The sequence below is a fragment of the Sturnira hondurensis genome, unplaced genomic scaffold (assembly GCF_014824575.4).
Source record: "Sturnira hondurensis isolate 20B ecotype Veracruz unplaced genomic scaffold, ASM1482457v3 Scaffold0021756, whole genome shotgun sequence".
In the NCBI taxonomy this organism is placed as follows: domain Eukaryota; kingdom Metazoa; phylum Chordata; class Mammalia; order Chiroptera; family Phyllostomidae; genus Sturnira; species Sturnira hondurensis.
Window position 1 is genome coordinate 126003 of NW_028094387.1, and position 24871 is coordinate 150873.

Sequence of the window (24871 nt, forward strand, 5' to 3'; positions counted from 1 at the left end):
AAAGTGAGCTTGGAAGTAGATTTTTCCCCAGTCTGGCCTTCAGATGAAACCACAGCTTTAGTCTTACAACTTCTATCTCATGAGAGACCCTGAGACAGAGGTACCCACTAAGACATGCCCAGATTCCTGATTCATGGAAACTGCAAGATAATTAATCTTCTTGTTTTTAGCACTTAAGTTCAGGGGCAGTTTATTATGCAGCAATAGGTAGAAAAGCAGAGAACAGTGAATAAGCTAGGCAATATTCCTGCTATCATGGAGCCTATCTTTCCAGGAGAAAGGATAGACAATAAACATATAAAATATGGAAATGTTGATATAAGAATTGTAAAGTAGGGCAATGTGGTAGGGAGCAAAGGTGGCAATGATTAGAAGGGCCACTCAGGGAAGGCCTCTTTGAAGACAAGACATTTGAGCTGAGATGACAATAATGCATTGACAGCTGAGATCTCAAGGAAGAGCATGCCAGACTGAAGGAACAATAAGTGCAAAGGCCCTGAGGCAGAAACAGTTTTATATAGTTCTTGGAGAAGAAAGACAACCAGAGTGGCTACAGTGCAACAACTGAGATAGAAGGGATGGGAGAGAAATTGGAGAGGTGGGCAGGGGCTTCATCATTTAAGCTTCAAAGGCTATGGTCAGGAGACTAAGGCACTTACTCTAAGGACAATGGTTGAAACATCATCTCACAAAGATGATGGGCTACGTCAGGACTTTTCTTAAAGTGCAAGACCCTAGCACCTCCCCCAAGTCTCTCTCTCTATCAGAACCTTCTGCACCTAAGGGGTCCCCAGCCCAGGCCTGCCCCTGCCTTCTGGTATTCTGCTCCCCATCTGTACTCTATGCCAAACACAGCCTACCTCTGAAGGCCTTTGGGAATCTCTGGGGTGGCTGCAGTAGGTTGGATCCAAACAGGAAGCATAAGCCATTTGCATAGACGTTCTCCTTGCAAGTTTTGTGTAGGGTGGGACCGCAGGCCTAGAGGGCAGGATGTAGGTAGGGGGGACTGTCACTGCTTCTTATCTTTTTTACCCCAGCATCTCCATTCTCCATCCTAACCCCAACAGTCCCAGATGTCTGTGCCTCCCCTTAAGACTTTCCCATGAGCCAAGAGCAACTCACCAGCAACCGGAAAGGGTTGGTGGCAAATGCCAGAGACAGACCCAAGGACATGTTCACAGCCTCCGGAGGTACTAAAAGGACAGATATGTGCATAGTTACATTCAGGAAGATAAAAGGCACATGTAAAAGGTGAACTGGGGTCACCTCAAGCTGGGAGACACAGCGGTCTAACAGGTCAAGAGGGCACCAAGGTCATGGGAAAAGAACATGAAGGGGGTACCTGAGGGTGTCTGGGGTAGAGTCTACCTACAACATAGAGACTAGGGAGCTGGACCCTGGAGCCATCACCACTGACTCCACAGAACAAAAGGAATGCCTGGCAAGTCCAGGTATATGCACAGTGGAACCCTTGCCCTGGGTTAGGGAGAGCCAGTGACTCACCCTGCAGTTGGATGGGCCCACAGGTTGCCGTGCTATAGTCACAGACATAGAGGCCTCCTGTTTGGTTGGCAGCCTTTATCTCCTGGGGAGCTCCAACCACCACCCTATGGAGAGAAGTGGGAACAGATTAGCACAGGAATAAGAGAAAGTGGCATGTGGAAAGAAAAGGAGACTACAGAAGATCAGCCACCCAAAGGAAAATGGGAGAACCTCACACAGACTCTCCAACTCTAAGAAACAGGAGGAAAACTCAACAAACAAAAAAAAGGGGGAAATTTTAAAACCTTAGAGTGGAAAGGATCCCTCCAAGAATGACACAAAATGTAATAGGGTACAGAACGTGGATCTTCTGATAATAGGAGAACACCCTCAGAATTCTGCCTACAGGAGGAATTACAGGCAGGGAGAGCAGAAGGTACAGTGTTTAAGTAACATTGCATAACAAAGGCAAGTTAATAGCCATGCCTTCCCGAAAGGAAGATATCAGAAGCTGCAGAGTTGTATACATGACTATGAGAATGTGCAGTGACTCGTAACATAGCATAGAGGGTAGATGTCCTCCCCAGATACCTGTGCATCACTGGGAACTCTTGCCCTGACTAAAGATGGCAGCCAAAAGAGGATCAAAGACACTGGAGAACTGACAAAAATGGTGGACACTAACACACCATAGAAAGGATCAGATCACAAAGGAAGTTCCAAGCTGAGCATTTAAATTAGAATGGAGCAAAGGTCAAGAGAGAGCCACAGTATCAGAGGAGGTCTGCAGAGGAGATCTAGAAAGAAGGCAGCCACAACGTCTGCCTGCCTGGAAGTCTGTCTGAAAGTGTGTCAAGCAGAAAAGGGTGGCAGAGATGAGGCTGCAGGGACCACCAAGCCAAGAACAGACACATGAGAGATACTTGGAGCTGAACTGTGACCAGGAATGCTAAGCTGCAGACTTCTGTTTCTCTGAAGAACATACAGAGAAGTCACTCTCTTGGGACATGTGTCTCTCTGGACTCTGTCATGACCCAGTATAACACGGCACATGTTTCCCTGAACTACCACATAGAGGCTGAGAACAGCGTACCCCAGATCCTGAAGAAGAGAGCTGCTGTGATAGGATGGTGACTCTGAAACCCACAAGTGCACATTTAGAGAGGATGAAATTCTGTTTGCATGACCGGATGATGGACAGATAAGGATATGGGGAACTTCTGGGCATGATTTTTGCTTTCAGCCTTTTAGGGAACAAGGGAAGTTTTGGGTTTGTGAGAGGGGAGGGACCTGAGAAAGAGTGCACTCAACACCCACACCCCAAGGGTGGAACCCTGTTAATGAAAACCTGTTTCCTTCCACACAAATTGTTGAGTCACATAGATTGAAGGCACCAAGTGCCCAAGCCCCAGTTTGCTCAGTTACAAAAACAAAGAGGTCATTTAAAAATGATTAAATTTACTATTTTTTGTGATACCTCAGAGGTGGTCAGCTGCTTCAGGATGAAGCCACTGGCTGCTGGAAACTCACTGGAGTGGACAATGAATACAAACTTTGTACCTTTTATGACAAGCATATGACCACAGAAGTTTCTGTACATGCTCTTGGGTGGAGAATGAATGGGTTATGTCACTTGAATCAGTGGTAGGAATGACAAACAATGTTTCACCATGAAGCAGGGTTTTTTGACCATGACCATGTCTACCTGCTACTGAGCAAAGGGAATTTCTGTTATAGACCAAGGAGAACCAGAGAGAAAAAGCACAAATCTGTTCAGGGTTGCATTGTGGATGCCAATTTCAGTGTTCTCAACTTGGTGAGTGTAAAAAAATTGAAGGGAAAGATATCTCTGGTCTCACTGATATTATTGTCCCTCATTGTCTGGGGGACAAAAGAGCTAGCAGAATCCACAAACTTGTCAATCTCTCTAAAGAAGATGATGTCCACCAATACATTTTGAGAAAGTCCCTAAACAAAGAAGGTAAGAAACTTTGGACCAAAACACCCAAAATTCAGCATCTTATTACTTCATGTGCCCTGCAACTCATACATCAGCAATTGCTGTGAAGAAACAATGTACTAAGAAAAATAAATAAGAGGCCACTGAATATGATAAATTTCTGGTGAAAAGGATGAAAGAAGCCAAAGAAAAATGCCAGAAACACATTGCCAAGAGAACATAAGCTGTTCTCTCTAAAAGCTTCCACAACTAAGTCTGAGTACAGTCAAAAATGAGATTTTATCGAGGAGAACATTGGCAGGCAAATCTCAGATATTTCATGCAGCAATATGTTTACTGATGTGTCCCCTAGAGCAAGAAATATAAAGGAAAGAATAAACAAATGGGATCTCATCAAAATTAAAAGCTTCTGCATGGCTAAGGAAAACACTATTAAGATAAAAAGAGAAGCAACTGTTTGGGAAAACATATTTGCCAATGATACCTTAGACAAAGGTTTAATCTCCAAAATATACAAAGAACTCATACAACTCCACTCAAAGAAGATGAACAACCCAATTAAAAAATGGGCAAAAAACTTGAACAGACACTTCTCCAAGGAGGACATACAGAGGATCCAGAGACACATGAAAAGTTGCTTAATATCGCTAGCTATCAGAGAGATGCAAATTAAAACCACAATGAGATACCACTTTACACCAGTCAGAATGGCCATCATAAACAAAGCAACAAACAACAAATGCTGGAGAGGTTGTGGCAAAAAGGGGACCCTGGTTCACTGTTGGTGGGATTGCAGACTGGTACAACCATTATGGAAAACAGTATGGAACTTTCTAAGAAAACTAAAAATGAACATGCCTTTTGACCCAGCAATTCCACTGCTGGGACTGTATCCTAAGAACCCTGAAACACCAATCCAAAAGAACCTATGCACACCAATGTTCATTGCAACACAATTTACAATAGCCAAGAGTTGGAAGCAACCTAGATGCCCATCAGTAAATGAATGGATAAAAAAACTATGGTACATTTACACAATGGAATTCTATGCTGCAGAAATAAAGAAGGAGCTACTACCCTTTGCAACAGCATGGATGGAACTGGAAAGCATTATGCTGAGTGAAATAAGCCAGGTGGTGAAAGACAAATACCATATGATCTCACCTTTAATAGGAACCTAACCAACAAAACAAACAAGCAAGCAAAATATGACCAAAGACACTGAAATACAGAACAGGCTGACAGGGACCAGAGGGGAGAAGGGAGAGAATCACAGGGGAAAACGGGGAGGACTCACAGGAACAAGTATAAAGGACACATGGACAATAACTAAGGTGGGGGTGGAAACGGGAGGGAGGTGGGGAGCACTTAGGAGGCAGGGTTGGGAATATAAGACAGAAAACTGTACTTGAACAATAATTAAATTTTAAAAATACATACAAAAAATGAGATTTTCTACCTCTAATGGGAAGCTAAACAGCAAAACAAACAAGCAAGCAAAATATAACCAAAGACACTGAAATAGAGAACAGGCTGACAGTGACCAGAGGGGAGAGGGGAGGGAATTTCAGGGGAAATAAGGGAGGGATTTAGAGGAACCTATATAAAGGATATATGGACAACAACTGAGAAGGGTGGAAATGGGAGGGAGGGGGGAGGATGGGAGGTGGGATGGGATGGGAGTAATAGACAGAAAACTGTACTTGAAAAATAATTAAATTAAAAAATTGGAAAAAAATGAGATTTTCTAAGAGTAACAAATAAATAAGATCAAACATCAAGAAAATTAGTAAATAAATAAACATGGTTAAATTCAATCACACAGTCATTTTAAATAAATTTCTGTCTGCAAAAAACTACCATAAGCGAAGTTAAAATACAAATGATAAACTAGTGGGAAAGAGATTAGCAACTCATACTCCAGGTTACTTTTCTCAATATAGTCATACCTCCTACAAACTAATAAAGAAAAAAATAATCCAATAGAAAAATGAGCAACAGATAAAAAGGAAGTGTTCACAGAAAAGCAAATAATTTCTCATTTATTAAAAAATGTAATTTAAAGCTAAACTGAGATGCCATTTCTCACTTATTCAATTTGCAAAGATCAGTGAGTTTGATAACATGTTAGATTGGAAAATGGGCATGAAATGTTTCCATAAATTTCTGGTGTGAGTGTAAATTGTTGCCACCTCTATAGAGGGAAATCTGGAAAAATCTACTAAAATTACATACACATATGTGCCCTTTGATCTAGCAATCCTAGTTCTAGGGATTACTTCCAAATATATTTACCCATGTGTAAAATGACAGCACTGTTCATATAGAAAAAGTGTGGAAGCAATCTAATGCCCATTAAGAAGACATTTAAAGGTAATACTGCACAAATATGAATTATAGTACTTTCAAATAATAGAATATGATGCAAGCATAAAAAGTGAGTAAGCTCTTTATGTACTTATCTGGTACAATTGCCATGTTCTATTAAGAAAAAAATGGAGGATCCAAGGTGGTGGAGGAGTAAGTGGAAGCTACACTAACCTCCTCTTAGAACCAATCTGGAATTACAACTAAATTGTAGAGACATCATCTTGAATAACCAACTGAACACTAACTGGAGAAAAGCCCTATAACCACAGACAGACAGAAGAAAACGCTTCACCGCAATGTGACCGGTAGGGAGTGCAGAGGAGATGTGAGAGGGCTGGCTTGGCTCCCACAGGTGGCAGCTGCAGAGGGATATTTCAGTGGCTGGGGCTCCCCAGCTCCAGAGCTGGAAATGAACTCAGATAACATCCAGTTGTGAAAAGCAGCAGGGTTTCTGGCAGCCAGGGAGAGATGGCTGGAGACACAGAGAGCCTCTTGAAGGGCCAAAGCACAAAATTTCCTTTGCAGCGACTTATCCTGGGTAATGTTAAAGGGAGGGCAGAGTGGACTAGAGATGCTTGAGGAGAGTCTGGGGTTGGTGGCTCTGGGGAGAGAACTGAGGTAACAGCTACCAGGGTCCATGTGCTGAATCATCCCCCATGCTGCAGGAGCCATCTCTCAGGCATAGCACTCGCCTCAGAACAGCATCTGCCTGAAGAGAAGCAATGGCCCCTCCCACAAGAATTACTCTGCCCCATCCTGTGGTGCTTTTGCCTGACTGCTGATTACAGAGTGATTAGCTTAACATATAAGGCAGAAAATACAAAAAAGCAGCCAAGGTGGGAAGACAAAGAAACAGGCCCCAAATGAAAGAACAAGAGAATTTTCCAAAAGAACTAGATGAAATGGAGGTAAGCAATTTATCAGATAGAGTTTAGAGCAATGATTATAAGGATACTCAACAGCATGAAAAAAGACATAGAAACCATTAAAAAAAGGGATCAGTTAGAAATAAAGAGTGCAATATCTGATTAATAATACACTGACAGGAATAAACAGTAGGTTAGATGCAGCAGTGGACCAAATCAGTGTTTCAGAAGACAAGGTAGAAAAAAAATCAGGCAGAACAGCAAAAAGAAAAGAGAATTTTAAAAAAATGAGCAGAGCTTAAGAAACATCTTTGACAACTTCAAGCATAACAACATCCACATCATGGGAACACCAAAAGAAGACAGTGAGAAAGGGGCTGAGAACCTATCTGAATAAATAATTACTGAAAACTTCCCTAATCTGGTGAAGAAAATGTTGCAGAGGTCTAGGAATGTTAAAGAGTCCCAAACAAGTTGGACCCAAAGAGCCCAACACTGAGACACGTCCTAATTAAAATGACAAAGCTTAGAGGTAAGGAGAGAATTCTAAAAGCCACAAGAGAAAAGCAGGTAGTTAGCTACAATGGAGCACAAATTAGACTTCCATCTGATTACTCATCAGAAACATTTCAGGCCAGAGAGGAGTGGCATGAAATATTCAAGGTGATGAAAATCAAGGGCCTACAACCCACACTACTTTACCCAACAAGGCTATCATTTATAATCAAAGGAGGAATAAGGAGCTTCCCACTCCAAAAAAAAAAAAATAGCTAAAGGAGTTTGTTAACAGCAAACCAGTACTGTAACAAATGTTAAAGGGCTTGCTATAAGAAAAAGAAGAAGAAAACGAGAAAGCAAAAAGAGGAAAACAGTCTAACAATAAAATGGCACTAAGTACATACCTGTTGATAATCATCTTAAATGTAAATGGCTTAAATGCTCTTACCAAAAGACAGAGGGTAGCTGAATGAATAAGAAAACCAGACTCATATATATGCTACCTCTAGGAGACCATCTCAGGTCAAAAGATACACACAGACTAAGAGTAAGAAGTTGGAAAAAGAAATCTCATGCAAATGGAAAAGAAAAAAAGCTGGGGTAGCAGTACTTATATCTAACAAAATAGACTGTAAAACCAACGCTATAGTAAGAGACAAAGAAGAACACTACATAATAATAAAGGTAAAAATCCAACAAGAGGATATACCATATTTTGCCATGTATACTGCGCACTTTTTCGCCCACATTCCTCCCTATTTTTTAGGGAAAAATAAGGATGCGTGTTATATATACATGGGTAGTATCCGAAACACCTTGTATCTGTTCTTTTGTTTTGTAATTATTTGTTACATAAAATTTCTTTTATCATAATATGTTCAAAAATAAATGTTAATATTCATTTATAATACAAAAAAAGAACTCTCTATACATAAATAAATAACTGAATTATAAAAATAAAACAAAAGTTTTCTTTCCTGAAAATTTGGGCCAAAAACATGGGTGCCCATTATTCATGGGAGTGTATTATACAGTAAAATACAGTGATCCTAGTAAACATTTATGCACCCAACATAGGAACACCTACATATGTAAAGTAAATCTTGATAGACATAAAAGGAGAGATCAACAGAAAAACAGTCATAGTTGGGGATTTTAACACCACATTGACTTCAATGGGTAGATCTTCCAGGCAGCAAATCAACAAGGAGACAGCAGCCTTAAACAACACAATAGGTCAAATGAATGTAATTGATATCTTCAGAGCATTTCGCCCCAATGCAGCAGAATATACATACTTTTCAAGTGCACATGAAACATTTTCTAGGAAAGACCCCTGCCAGGACACAAAATAAGTCTCAATAAATGTGAGAAGATTGAATGCATGGATGGAACTAGAGAGCATTATGCTAAGTGAAATAAGCCAGGAGGTGAAGGACAAATACCATATGATCTCACCTATAAGTAGAACCTAATAAAAAAACAAACATCCAAGCAAAATATAAACAGAGACATTGAAATTAAGAACAAACTGACAGTAACCAGAAGAGAAGTGGGAGGGGATAATGGGGGGGAGGGGGAAAGGGTTTTCAGGAATATCAATAAAGGACACATGGACAAAATCAAGGATCAAGGGTGGGAAGTGGGGATGGCTGGGATTGGGGGGAGTAGTGGGGAGAAAATGGAAACTACTATACTTAAACAACAATAAAAATTAATGAAATTATATCCTAAAAAAAGAAATCATATCAAGCATCTTCTCTGACCACAATGCTATGAACTAGAAATAAACCACAAAAAGAACAATGAAAAACACACAAAGACATGGAAGCTAAATAACATGTTATTAAACAATGAATGGGTCAACAATGAGATCAAGGAAGAAATCAAAATATACCTTAAAACAAATGAAAATGAGGACACAACAATTCAAAATCTGTGAGACACTGGGAAAGCAATACTAAGAGGGAAATTCATAGCATTACCAAAAAAGAGCTCAAAAAACAATAAGCAAGCCTATTCCAAAAAGAAAAAAGAAAAGGCTCAAATAAACTATCTAACTTCACACTTCAAAGAACTTGAAAAGGAACAAAAAACAAAACCAAAAGTGAATAGGAAAAAAGAAATAATTAAGATCACAGCAGAAATAAATGAAACACAGTCTTAAAAAATTATACAAAAGATCAGTGAATCCAAGAGCTGTTTTTCGAAAGATAAACAAGATTAATAAACCTTTAACCAGACTCATGAAGAAAAAGAAATAAGAACCAACAAATAAAATCAGAAATGAAAGAGGAGAAAAAATAACTGACACCGAAGAAATGCAAAGGATTATAAGAAAACATTATGAACAGACTTCTGGCAAAGATGGACACATAGGTACATACACTTTGCTTCCTCGCACAAGCAAAAGAAGGACAACAACAAATTTAAAAACAAAAAAACAAACCAGAACTGGCAGAAAATCAAACTGTATAGAAGTTCTACAACCAAAGAGTAAGAAGAAATGTTCATCCAGACTGGTAAGAGGGGCAGAGAGGACACACAGCAAGGCAGTAGCTGGTGGACCAGGTAGTCCCATTTGTGTGCAGATAAGTTGGGAGGAATAACTAGGGAGCAAGACAGACTGCACACCCTGGGGTTCCAGCACTGGAAAATAAAGCCTCAAAAACCTATAAAAATCTGTCTATAAAAATCTGTGGGAGTCACAGCAGTGGGAAAAATTCCCAGTCTCACAGGAGAGTTTGTTGAAGAGGCCCACAGGTTCCTAGAATGTACACAAACCCACCCACATGGGGAATCAGCACCAGAGGACCCATTTTGCCTGTGGGTAACAGGGGAAGTGACTGAAAGGAGGGTGAGAGCTGAGCAGGCAACAGTGTTCCCTCTTTGATGTCTCCCTCACATACAGCCCCACAATGCAGCAAAGTGGATTGCCCTGCCCTGGTGAATACCTAAGACTCTGCCCCTTACAACATAACAAGTGCACTGAGACAAAGAATTGTGGCCCAAATGAAAGAACAGATCAAAACTCCAGAAAAAGAACTAAATGATGAGAAGATAGCCAAACTATCAGATGCAGAGTTCAAAACAGTGATAATCAGATTGCTTAAAGAAATGATTGAATATAGATAAAAAAATAAAGGAAGAAGTGAAGGCTATACAAAGTGAAATACAGCAAAATATATAGGGAATAAACAATGAAGGGAAGGAAGCTGGTACTCAGATCAATGATTTGGAACAATAGGAAGAAATAAACATTCAACCAGAACAGAATGAAGAAACAAGAAGTCAAAAAAATGAGGAGAAGCTTAGGAACCTCTGGGACGACTTCAAACATTCCAACATCAGAATCATAGGGGTGCCAGAAAGGGAAGAGGAAGCGCAAGAAATTGAAAATGCATTTGAAAAAATAATAAAGGAAAACTTCCCCATTCTAGCAAAGGACATAGACATACAAGTCTAGGAAGCTGAGAGTCCCAAAGAAATTGGACCCAAGAAAGAACACACGAAGATATATCATAATTAAATTACCCAAAATTAAAGATAAGGAGAGAATCTTAAAAGCAGGAGAAGAAAAGGAGAGCATTATCTACAGAGGAGTTCCCATGAGACTACCAGTTGATTTCTCAAAAGAAACCTTGCATGCAAGAAAGGACTGGCAAGAAGTATTCAAAGTGATGAAAAGCAAGAACCTGCACTAAGATCACTCTATCCAGCAAAGCCATCATTTAGAATGGAAGAGCAGATAAAATGCTTCCCAATAAGGTCAAGTTAAGGGAGTCCATCATTACCAAGCCCTTATTATGTGAAATGTTAAAGGGACTTATCTAAGAAAAAGAAGAAGATCAAAACTATGAGCAGTAAAATGGCAACATACAACTATCAACAACTGAGCCTAAAAAACAAACAAACAAGCAAAGAACAAACTAAGAAAACAACTAGAACACAATCACAGATATGGAGATAACATGTAGGGTTATTGGCAGGGATAGGGTGGGATGTGCCAGGGGGGAAGAGTACAGAGGATAAGAAGTATAATTGGCAGTATGAAATAGACAGTAGAAGGTTAAGAATAGTATAGGGAATGGAGAAGCCAAAGAATTTATATGTATGGCCTATGGACATGAATTAAGTTGGAGGAATGCTGATGGGAGGGAGCACAGATACCCCTTTATCAGAGGTAGATAAAAAGGAGAAAAATATGGAAAAACTGTAATACCATAATTAAGAAAATATACTTTTTAAAAGAGGGCCCTGGCTGGTGTAGCTCAGTGGATTGAGTGCGGGCCTGAGAACCACAAGTTCGAGGTTCGATTCCCAGTCAGGGCACATGCCTGGGTTGCAGGCCAGTTCCCAGCAGGGGACACACCAGAGGCAACCATACATTGATATTTCTCTTTCTAGCCTTCCTTTCCCCTCTAAAAATAAATAAATAAAATCTTTAAAAAAAGAAAGAATGAAAGCCAAGTCTGAGCACTTTCATTCAAATAAATAAATAAATAAATAAATAAATAAATAAATAAGGAAATGTTATGAACAATTACATGCCCACAAACGGGAAAACCTGGAAAAAATGGATAAATTCCTAGAAACATATAATCTTCCAACAATAAACCAGGAAGAATCAGAGAATCTAAATAGATGGATTACACCTAATGAATTTGAAGCAGTACAAAAAACTCCCAACAAACAAAAGCCCTGGACCAGATCACTTCACAGGCAAATTTTACCAAACATTTCAAGAAGAGCTAACACCTCTCCTCTCAAATTAGTTATAAAGTTCAAGAGGAGAGAAGGCTCCCAAACTCATTTTACTAGGCCAGCATTGTCCTAATTCCAAAACCAGATAAAGACACTACAAAGAAAAAAATCATAGGCAATATCCCAGTCAGGGCACATGCCTGGGTTGCAGGCCAGTTCCCAGTGGGGGACTCATGAGAGGCAACCATACATTGATATTTCTCTCTTTCTCTCCTTCCTTTCCCCTCTAAAGATAAATAAATAAATATTTATTTTAAAAAAATCATAGGCAATATCACTGATGAACATAGATGCTAAAATCCTCAACACATTAGCAAACTGAATACAGCAACGCATGAGAAAGATCATGCACCATGATCAAGTGCAATTTATTCTGGAAATGCAAGGATGGTACAACATTCACAAATCAATAGATGTTATTCATCACATAAACAAAATGAAGGATAAAACCACATGATTACATCAATAGATGAAGAAAAAGCTTTTGATAAAATCTAGCACTCATTTATGAAAAAAACTCTCAGCAAGGTGGGTAGAGGGGACATACCTAAACATAATAAAGGCAACATATGACACACCCACTGCCACCATCATACTCAATGGGCAAAAACCACAGGCATTTCACTTAATATCAGGAACAAGACAGCAATATCCACTTTCACTTCTCTTATTCACCATTGTACTGAAAGTCCTAGCCAAAGAGACAAGAAGAAGAAATCAAAGGAATCCACATTGGAAAAGTAGAAGTAAAACTGTCCTTATTTGCAGATGACAGGATACTGTACATAGGGAACCCCAAAGATTCCACCAAGAAACTAATAGATCTGATCAATGAATTCAGCAAAGTAGCAGGATACAAAATTAATATCCAGAAATCATTTGCATTTTTGTATGCCAATAATGAACTAACAGAAAGGGAAATTAAGAAAACAATTCCTTCTACCCTTTGTGACAATATGGATGGAACCGGAGAGCATTATGCTAAGTGAAATAAGCCAAGTGATGAGAAACAAATATCATATGATCTCACCTTTAACTGGAACATAATCAACAAGAGAAAAAAGCAAACAAAATATAACCAGAGACACTGAAATTAAGAACAATCTAACAATAGCCAGAGGGGAGAAGGGAGGGAACAGTAAGGGAAAGGGTTTTCAGGAACTACTATAAAGAACACATGGACAAAACCAAAGGGAAGGGTGGAAGCAAGGAAGGGAGGTGGATTGGCTGAGGTAGGGGTGAGTGGTGGGCAGAAAATGCAGACAACTGTAAATGAACAACAATAAAGTGATTTTTAAAAAAATAAATAAAAGCATCCATTTTTGCTTGAGAAAAAAAAAGAAAATAATCCCATTCAAAATTGCTTAAGAAAGAATAAAATACCTAGGAATAAACCTAACTAAGGATGTAAAAGACCTCTACTTGTAAAATTATAAGACACTGAACAAAGAAACTGAAGAAGATAGAAATAAGCAGAAGCACCATGTTCATGGATAGGAAGAATTAACATCATTAAAATGTCCATACTACCCAAAGCAATCTATAGATTCAATGCACTTTTTATCAAGACTCCAGTGATATATTTCATAGAACTAGAACAAATATTTCAAAAATTCATATGGAACCACAAAAGGCCCCACATAGCAACAACAATCCTGAGAAAAGAGAAAAAAGTTGAGGAATCACACTACCTAATATCAAACCATACTACAAGACCATACTATTTTTTTTTAGTTTTTTTAAAAGATTTTTATTTATTTATTTACCTTTAGAGGGGAAGGGGAGAGGGAGAGAAACATCAATGTATGGTTGCCTTTTGTGCGTCCCCTGCTGGGAGTTGGCCTGCAGGGAACCGGCCTGCAACCCATGCATGTGCCCTGACTGGGAATCGAACCGTGATCCTCTGGTTCGCAGGCCTGTGCTCAATCCACTGAGCTATACCAGCCAGGGCAAGACTATACTATTTAAAACAGCCTGGTACTGTCATAAAAACACACACATAGATCAATGGTACTGAATAGAGAGCCCAGAAATATACCCACATTTTTATAGTTAATTAATATTTGACAGAGGAAGCAAACACATACAATGGGCTAAAGATAGTTTAGTCAATAAATGGTATTGGGAAAATTGGACAGATATTTGCAGAAAAATAAAATGAGGCCACCTTCTTACACTACGCATGAAGAATAAATTCAAAATGAGTCAAAGACTTAAATGTTAGATCAGAAACTATAAAAATTCTAGAAGAAAAGAGGCAGCAAAATCTCAGACAAATTTTTTGTCAAATATATCTCCCCAGGCAAGGGAAACAACAGAAAAATAAACAAATGAGAATACATCAAACTAACAGGTTTTTTTGCAGCAAAGGAAAAACAACGAAATTAAAAGACAACCCACAGAATGGGAGAACATATTCACTGATACATCTGATAAGCAGTTGTCAAAATTTATAAAGTATTTACAAACACAACTCCAAAAAAGAAACAACAAAATTAAAATATGGGCAAAGAACCTGAATAGACACTTCTCCAAAGAGAACATACAAATGGCCAATAGACATATGAAAAATGCTCAACATCACTAATTATCAGAGAAAATTAAAACCACAATCAGATACCCTCTCTCGTGCCTATCAAAGTGGCTATCATCAATAAATTAACAAACAACAAGTGTTGGCAAGGATGTGGAGAAAGGGGAACCCTTTTACACTTTTGGGGGCAGACTGGTACAGCCATTGTGGAAAGCAGTATGGAGATACCTCGAAAAATTAAAAATGGATCTGCTTTTTGACCCAGTGATTCCCACTCCTGGGAGTATACCCAAAGAAACCCAAAACACTAATTTGAAAGAACATAAGATCCCTATGTTCACTGCAGCGTTATTTACAATCACCAAGGTATGGAAGCAGCCCCAGTGTCCATTAGCAGATGAGTGGATAAAACAACTATGGGACATTTACACACTGGAATTCTACTTGGCCATAAAAAAGATAATTTTACCCCTTGCAACAGTACAGATGGACCTGTAGAACATTACGCTGAGTGAAATAAGCCAGTCAGAGAAACACAAATACCATATGATTTCACTCACGTAGAATCTAATGAACTGAACTAACAAGCAAAACAGACAGACTCATGATGGAGAGCAAATGATATCTAGTGGGGGAGTTGGGGACACAGTTGGGGGAGGTTAGGGGTAGAGAGACTGAGCAAATTGAAAAGGACTCATGGACATGGACAACAGTGTGGTGATTGCTGTGGGGAGGTGGGTATAAGGGGACTAAATTGTAATGGAAAAATACAATAAGGATTAAATAAATAATTTTAAAAAGAAAAACACAAAAGATGGTTGGTATAGAGCAGAGGCCAGCAAACTCTAACTTGAAAGGAATACTATATCCATAAATATGTTTTTTGTAAACATAAATATTTTGGGTTTTGCAAGCCATATAATCTCTCTCATTGCCTCTCAATTCTGTCATTGTAGCTCCAAAGCAGCCATAAACAATAAACGATGAGTTGGGGAGGGGGGATCAATAAAATGTATTTACAAAAACTGGCAGCAGGCCATACTTTGAGTATAATGTGGGCTACAAATTATGTACAAGAGGTGGATTACGGAAGTGTGGAGATATATCCAGCATAGAATGTCTCTGGAAGAACACACAAGAAACCCTATAAAAATACTAGTGGCACATTTCACAGAACTAGAATAAATAATCCAAAAATGTATATAGAAGCACAAAAGACCCCAATTAAGAAGAACAAAGTTAGAGGTATCATGGTACCTGTTATCAAACTATACTACAAGGCTATAGTAAAAACAGCATGGTACTACTTTTGGCTCAGAGGAACTTAGGTATAACTCTTCAGGCTTCCCAAATCCAGGTTCATCCAACACCAGCGGCCTCCACCATGCCACTGAAGTTGAACTCCATTGAGATCAAAGTCATATACCTGAGGTGCACTGGTGGGAAAGTTGGTGCCATGTCTACCCCAAGATCAGCCCCCTGAGTTGGTCTCCAAAAAAGATTGGTGATGACATTGCCAAAGCAACCCATGATTACATGGGCCTGGGGGTTACCAGTGAAACTAACCATTCAGAACAGACAGGCTCAGATTGAGATGGTACCTTCAGGCTCTTCCTTGATCATCAGAGCCCTCAAAGAACCACCATGAGATAGAAAGAAGCAAAACAAAAACCAAACAAACAAAAAGAACATTAAGAATCATGGAAATATCACTTTTGATGAGATTGTCAACATTGCCCAACAGATTCAGCACTGATCTTCAGCTAGAGAACTCTCTGGGACCATTACAGAGATACTGAGGACTGACCAGTCTGTGGGCTGCCACCCTCATGAGAGCAACAGTGGTGCAATGGAATACCCAGCTATTTAATAAATACAAAAAAAATTTCAATGAAACATTATTCGACAAGAGCAAAAAAGAAAACCAGTATGATACGGGCATAAAAACAGATATATGACGTGGGTTTGGAGGGGGGAGGGGGAGGGGAGAGAAAATACAGGCAACTGTAATTGAAAAACAATAAAATAATTTAACTTTAAAAATAAACAGATATATACATCAATAAAACAGAACAGAAACCCATGTCTATATAGTCAATTAATATTTGACAAAGAGGCAAGAACATACAAAAGGATAAAAACAATCTCTTCAATAAATCACATTGGGAAAATTGGACACATACACGCAAAAACTGAAACTAGACCACCAATTCTCACCATACACAAGAATAAACTCAAAATGGATTAAAGATTTAAATGTTAGACTCAAGATCATAAAGTCCTAGAAGAAATCATAAGCAGTAAAATCTTTTTTTAAAGATTTTATTTATTTATCTTTAGAGGAGAAGGGAAGGAGAGAGGGAGAGAAATATCAATGTATGGTTGCCTCTTGTGAGTCCCCTGCCGGGAACTGGCCTGCAACCCAGGCATGTGCCCTGACTGGGAATCGATCCACGATTGGATTGGTTCGCAGGCCTGTGCACAATCCACTGAGCTATACCAGCCAGGGCATAAGCAGTAAAATCTTGAACACTTCTTGTAGCAGTATGTTTTCTGATGTAGTTCTCAGGGAAGGGAAACAAAAGAAAAATATAAACAAATGGGACCACATCAAATTAAAAACTTTTTCACACAGCAAAGGAAACCATCAATAAGCCCTGGCTGGTGTGGCTCAATTGGTTGGAGTGTCATCCTATAATGAAAAGATTGTGGGTTCAATTCCCAGGCAGGGCACATACTGGATGCAGGTCTGATCCCTAGTCTGGGCTTGCAAAATCCCCGGTCTTGGTGCATACAGGAGGTAACCAACTGAGATTTCTCTCTAACATTGATTAGAGATGTTAGAGAGATGTTTCTCTTTCTTTCCCTTCCTTTCTCTAAAAACAAAGAAAAAATGTCTTCAGGTGAGAATTTTTTAAAAGAAATTTTTAAAAAGTCAGCAAAACGAAAAGACAACCTACTTAAAGAGAGAATATACTTGCCAATGGTACATCTCTAGGGTTAATATCCAAAATGTATAAAGAACTCATACAACTCAACACCAAAAAAAATTAAAATCCAATTTAAAAGTGAGCAGAGGACCTGAATAGTCACTTCTCCAAAGAAGACATATAGATGGCCAATAGACATATGGAAAGATTCTCCCTCTGGATGGTGTGGCTCAGCGGATTACGCACTGGCCTGCAAACCATGGGGTCACGGGTTCAATTCCCAGTCAGAGCACATGCCTGGGTTGCAGGCTATATCCCCAGTGGGGGATGTGCAAGAGGCAACCACACATTGATGTTTCTCTCCCCCTTTCTCCCTCCCTTCCCCTCTGTCTAAAATAAATAAATAAAATATTTTTAGAAAGGAAAACTAAGAGAAAAAGATTCCCAATGTCACTAATCATCAGAGAAATGCAATAAATCAACAAACAAGTGTTAGCGAGGATGTGGAGAAAAGAGAACACTCGTGCACTATTGGTGGGAATGTAAATTGATAGAGCTGCTGAAAACAGTATGGAGGGTCCTCAAAAAATTAAAAATGGAATTGGCTTATGACCCAGTGATTCTACTTCTGAATATATATTTGAATAAACCCAAAATGCTAATTCAAGAGAATATATGCACCTCTGTGCTCATTGCAGCATTATATACTTACCACAGCCAAGATATGAAAGTAGCCCAAGTGCCCATACGATAGAATATTATTTGTCCATAAAAAAGAATGAAATCTTAACATTTGCAACAGCATGGATGGACCTAGAGGGTATTATGCTAAGTGAAATAAGTCAGTCAGAGAAAGACAAATACCATATGATTACACTTACATGTGGAATCTAAAGAACAAAATAAATGAACAAGCAAAACAGAAACAGACTCATTAATAGATACAGAGAATAAACTAATGGTTGCCAGAGGGGATGGGGATTGACCAGATGAGAGAAAAAGGCAAAAGGATTAAGAAGTACAAATTGGTAGTTACAGAATAGTCACAGAAATGTAAAGTACATAGGGACATAGTCAATAATATGGTAATAACTATGTACAGTGCTAGGTGGGCACTGGAAATACCAGGGGGAAGACTTTGTAAAAGTGATTATATGATTATCTACCCACTTGCTATACACCTGAAACTAATACAAAAGAATATTACACGTAAACTGTAATTTAAAGATAAAAACTTTTTAATATTTTATTTATTTATTTTTATAGAGGAAGAGAAGAAGAGAAATATCAATGTATGGTTGCCTCTCGTGAGTCCCCTGCTGGGAACTGGCCTGCAACCCAGGCATGTGCCCTGACTGGGAATTGAACCGAGATCGTGTGGTTCACAGGCCCGCGCTCAATCCACTGAGCTACACCAGCCAGGTAAAGATAAAAACTTTTGATCTGACTCTTCAGGTCAAGATAGCAGCATAGGTAAACACAGCACAACCACATCAAAATTACAACTAAAATATCAAACCATCATTCAGAACTGTCAGAAATCAGGTTGAATGGAAGTCTGACAACCACAGAATTAAAGAAACCACATCCATCCAGACTGACAGGAGGGGAGAAGATGGAGAACAGGCTGGTCCCACATCCACATGTGGTGGATAAAAATTCAGGAGGGATATCTTGAGACTGAGGAACTGAGGAGTCTCGGCCTCAACCAGGCCCCCCAGCCCAGGGTCCCAATGCCAAGAAGATAAGTCCCCAAAACTTCTGCCTGAAAAACCCAGCAGGGATTGAGTCAGTGGAAGAAACTCCTGGAGTCCCAAGCAGCTCCTCTTAAAGAACCCACACACAGACTTAGACTCACTCCCTCTGAGCTCTAGCACAGGGGTGGCAGCTTGAAAGGCACCAGTGGCATGCAGAGAGGAACTGAAGAGTCTGGCATTAAGGCAAGAGATGGAGGATAGCTTTCTCCCAGACAGAAAGGTGGGAAGAGGACATTCATTGCCCCTTTTCTGAGCCCTCCCCGCAATACAGCCATAGAGCAGGCAGGAGGGTGAGGATACAGAAAAATCTGATCAGACCTCTGGGGAGGAGTAGAGAGGGGCCATAGGAGGAGGCAACTGTAAACAGTCTAGGATGAGACTGAGAAGCTGATTGCCTCCAGAGCACATGAAATGTTGGGCCAGAGACTTAAAATAGAAAGAGAGCAGAGACTGGCTCTCGGGCTCTCTTCCTCAAGGATGCCTGGATGATCATGCTACAGCTCCCTGTGTTTCCCAACTAATGGTATTTTGGATGGAATTTGGGTGGGAGAAGAAATTCCAGGCACAGCCTAGGATTGGGCTAGCCTGGCAGAGGGTGGCAGGGCTAGTCTCCCTTGGGTGTTCTAGAGGGGATGAGCTCTGAGACAGAAGCCTGGCTCTTCTTCCAAAATTGGGTAGCTTTTGTATCTTATGTTGTTTTAGTTGGTAAACTAATCTTATAGAAGTAAAATAACTAAAAACTTACAGGGGGAATTATAGAACTCAGTTGTTAAATAGTTTAGTCTTAAATGATAGTTTTAAATGATTGAAGCTGTAACTAAAGTGTTACAGAGTTTAGCCTCAAGTCAAAGGCTTAAGTGACTAATGCATGTGGAAAGTGGTTATTCCACAGTTGTGTAGCTTTTGAATAAAGACTCCTTTCCTTTATTACCAAACCTTTACCTCCAGAATTTTGTCTACAGGGTGATGATGGGCAGCAGGGCCCCACTTGCTGTTCAGTAACAGCAATGGTAACTCTGGTGGGATCCTACCTGCCTGTGGCTGGTTAACCCAGAGTGGGACTGTGGGGTTTCCCAGTCTCCAGGAATTTTTCTGCATGTCTACCCAAGGTGTTGGCCACCCAAACACACCTGGCTGGTGAAAAATGAAACAGGCCTGTGAAAAGGCCATGAAATGAGGTCCAGGTGAGAACTGCTTTGGAGAAGCCATTGTGTGAGGACCACAGTTTGTGAGACTGGTTGGCAGATTTGCTTGTACTCTTTGAAATAATGGCATCATGAATACTGGTTTTCTTTTTATGCTCTCAGGTTTCTTGGATTTCTTTGGTTATACCTTTTGGCCTGTATGCCCAGGCCTGTAAGGAAAGTTCTGTGCTGGCTCCTAGAGGGAACCCACTGGGTAGGATTTTGGCAGACAGACTGGAGCATGTACTGTCATTATACAATATCCAAGGAGGTACTGATATATTATTGTAATACTGTGTGGCCTGTCTATGTTTTGGATTGTGAGGAAATGTGGCCCATGTATGGCTCCCTAAGTTATCATACCATCATTCAGTTGAAACAGTATTGCCAACAGTTGAATAGATGGGATGAAATTCATTATGTCAATGCATGTGTGTCATCATATCATAAGATTTTGCCAGAGACAGAAAATTGCTTGATGGTACAGAGAACAGAGGAGGCTGAAAACCTCTTCTTGAGAGTAAGACACAGAAAGAAAAGGAGACCGAGGAGATAAACCTCATCAATGTTCTGAACCCAGGGAACCCAGGGTTGTTGGCAGGAGGAGCTTCCTCATCACCACCGACTTTGAGAGCTGCCCTTAATGTAAAAGACCACAGAGCCAACAGCTCCACCCAGTATGACGAGGGATTGGTCTCCCCCTCAAAGACCCATCAGGACACCCATTTTGGACAGAAAGCATCCATATCCAGAGCAAGGCATTTTGCCTTGAGGCAATATCCTGTAGGTGTAGTAAATCAGGAAGACCAGCCCACTAGCTACACTTGGGCCCATAATCTGTTCTCCACTTCAGACTTACTAAATTGGAAGAATTCCACCCCCTCATAGGGAAGATCCACAAAAAAATGGCAGATCTTATCGCCTACATTTTTGCCACTCATCTTCCAAACTGGGCAGATGTACAGGCTCTCCTAAATATCTTGTTAACTGCAGATGAGAGATGACTAATGATGAGGCCCAACATATCCACCAAGAGAATCCCAATAGGATCCCCAACTCAGCTCTGGCAATTCCCTTGATACAGCCTGACTGGAACCCAAATGGTAGGAGCCTAGTCCACCTGGAACATTACAGAAATTGTATTCTAGAAGGACTTAAGAAGACAGTCCCCAAGCAAGAGTCTGAATGTGATACTGGCTGTTCAACAAAGACCAGATGAGCACACTTCTGAATTTTTCGAGAGGATCTATCAGGACTGTAGGAAGTACACTCATGCTGACCCGCGATACCAGAAACTGTAAAGATGGTGAACATGACTTTTATTGGGCAAATGCCCCTTCTGATAAGAAAGAAACTCCAGCATTTACATAGGGCATTGGTAATGAATACATAGTCTTTAAAGTTTACAAGGCTCAGAACAAACCAGCCAGATTTGTAGTCAAGATGGCAGCATAGGTAAACCACAGCTTCCCTCCTTGCAAAACCATATCAAATTACAACTAAATTATAAAACAGCAAATACTTAGACCCACCAGAAATCAAGTTAAATGGAGTGGACAATTGTGGAATCAAAGAAACCACAGCCAGGACTTCCAGCCAAGAAACCATAGGTAGACACACTGTACTTCCTTGAACAACCAAAATAAGAACAACAATTTAGAAACAAAATGACAACCAAAACTGAGAGAAAATTGAACTGTATGGAAGTCTGACAACCAAGGAGTTAAAATAGACACATCCATCCAGACCGGTTGATGGGGCGGAGTTGGGCGAGAGAGGTCCAGGCACTGGAAGCAGTGACACTGGGCGCACAAGGCACCCCGGGCACGCAAGACAGCACCTGGCAGACCCTGGACACCTATGTGGTGGCTGGCCAACCCCAGGCGTGGGGTAGCAACAGGCAGACCCAGCGAGGCAGCAATTGAGAAGCAGGGCACCGTGCGAAAGGTGGCTGGCTGACCAGGCAGCTGTCCCACATTCACATGCAGATAACTGGGGGCAGAGACAGATTGCACAACCCAGGGTCCTAGCGCTGGGAAATAAAGCCTCAAAACACTGATTGAAAATACATGTGGGGGTTGAGGTTCAGGGAGAGACTCCCAGCCTCACAGGAAAGTTTGTTGGAGAGACCCACAGAGTCCTAGAATGCACACAAGCCCACCCACATGGGAATGAGCACCAGAATGGCCCAGTTTGCTTGGGGGAAGCTGCAGAAGAGACTGAGGTGCAACAGAGAGTGGAGCAAAGTGCGATACTTCCCTCTCAGACCCCACCCCCACATACAGCATCACAACCCAGCAACCTGGGTGGCCCCACACTGGTGAACACCTAAGGCTCCACCCCTCATACCTAACAGGCGAGAACAGACCAAACATGGCTCCAGCAGAAGAACAGCTCAAAGTCCCAGAGCCAATACTTCTAAGCAACAAAAATATAGCCAACCTATCGGATGCACAGTTCAAAATACTGGTGATCAGGATGTTCACAGAACTGGTTGATTTTAGTCACAAATTAGAGGAACAAATGAATGCTAAACTAAATGAAATGAAGGGAAATGCACAGGAAACCAACAGTGGTGGGAAGGAAACTGGGACTCAAATCAATCGAGTGGACAAGAAGGAAGAAAGGAACTTTCGACCAGAACAGAATGAAGAACGAAGAATTCAAAAAAAAAAAACTGAGGAGAGGCTTAGGAACCTCCAGGACATCTATAAACATTCCAACATTCAAATTATAGGGGTACCAGAAGGGGGAGGGGAAGAGGAAGAGCAACAAGTGGAAAACTTATTTGAGCAAATAATAAAGGAGAACTTCCCCAGTCTGGCAAAGGAATTAGACTTCCAGGAAGTCCAGGAAGCTCAGACAGTCCCAAAGAAGTTGGACCCAAGGAGGAACACACCAAGGCACATCATCATCACATTACCCAAGGTAAAATGAAGGAAAGAATCCTAAAAGCAGCAAGAGATAAGGGGACAGTCACCTACAAAGGAGTTCCCATCCGACTGTCAGCTGATTTCTCAAAAGAGACCTTGCAGGCAAGAAGGGGATGGAAAGAAGTATTTGAAGTCATGAAAGGCAGGGACCTATATTCAAGATTGCTCTATCCAGCAAACCTTTCATTTAGAATGGAGGGGCAGATAAAGTGCTTCTCAGATAAGGTCAAGTTCAAGGAGTTTATCATCACCAAACCCATTTTTTTACGAAATGTTAAAGGGACTTATTTAAGAAAAAGAAGATAAAAAACATGTATAGTAAAATGACAGCAAACTTACAATTATTAACAACCATGCCTAAAATAAAAACAAACTAAGCAAACAACTAGAATAGGAAGAGAATCACAGAAATGGAGATCACATGGAGGGTTAGCAACAGAGGAGTGGGAGGAGGGGAGAGGGGGAAAAGGTATGGAGAATAAGTAGCATAGATGGCAGGCAGAAAATAGACAGGGGAGGGAAAGAAAAGTATGGGAAATGTAAAAGCTAGAGAACTTAAGACACAAGGACATGAACTAAAGGGGGGAATGTGAGTGGGAGAGGGTGTGCAGGGTGGAGGGGAATGAAGGGGGGGAAATGGGACAACTTTAATAGCATAATCAATAAAATATATATTTTTTAAAAAAGAAACCACATCCATCCAAACTGGTAGGAGTGACAGATATGTGGAATAGACTGGTCACACCGATGTGTGGTGGAAAAAAATTAGGGAGGGACATCTCGAGAGCAAGAATCCCAGCCCCACACCAGGGCCCCCAGCCCAGGGTTCCTGTGACAAGAAGATAAGTCCCCAAAAACTTCTGGCTGCAAAAACCAGTAGGGACACAGATAGTGAATAAAACTTCTGGAGTCCCAAGCAGTTCCTCTTTAAGAACCTGCACACAAACTCACCTACTCCGACTCACTCCCTCTGAGCTCTAGCACTGCAGTAGCAGCTTGAAATGCACCAGTATTATACATGGCAGAAGTGAACATCTGGCATCAAGGTAAGAGCTGGGGAAGAGTTTTCTCCAGGCAGAAAGGTCATTGCCTCTTTTCTGAACCCTCCCCACATGAGCCACAGAGCTGGCAGACGGGTGCCATATCTGAGATTCCATGAACCTGGCTACTAACACTGCTCTGCCCTGGAGATCTTCTCAGACTCCATCCCACCCAAATTACAGGCCCACTCAAGTTGTTAAAAGAGACTTTTCCATACGAGTGGCTGGTCTTGGCTCATGCTTCACAACTTCCTAAATTCTCTCAAACAAGGAATAGCCAACCTCATTGATTCCCCAGCCCCAGCACCTCTTTCTAAGTGGCCCCAGGCAGGGCACTAGCAACACCCAGCCTAGATTCACAGTTTGGTTTTGCATGGGAATCTCCAAGCTCAGCACAAATAGCAGCCATCTCAGGTTGCTTTCTAGCTCAGGCAGGGTGACCCTGGCAAAACATAGGTCAGAGCTGACCTTGGCCTGAACGACCTAGAAAAACCTCAGAGCCTGTGCAACCAGTGGACAGCTACAGACCACAGCAGAGCACCACCACCCAGCCC

The 24871-nt window shown here is 40.7% G+C and overlaps 1 protein-coding gene across 2 annotated transcripts in view; it reads right to left on the reverse strand.

Annotated features, from left to right (window-relative positions):
- The window catches only part of ITGAM (integrin subunit alpha M), a 67987-nt gene that overhangs the window by 40060 nt on the left and 3056 nt on the right, over window positions 1-24871 (reverse strand). Inside the window, exons 3-5 of one of the 2 annotated variants that reach the window (XM_037033644.1) lie at window positions 1504-1607; window positions 1123-1193; window positions 861-978 (exon numbers count right to left, since the gene is read on the reverse strand). In XM_037033644.1, coding sequence (XP_036889539.1) covers window positions 861-978; window positions 1123-1193; window positions 1504-1607 — 293 coding nt within the window. The remainder of the gene's footprint in view (window positions 1-860; window positions 979-1122; window positions 1194-1503; window positions 1608-24871) is intronic. The other variant, XM_037033645.1, reaches the window with a different exon arrangement.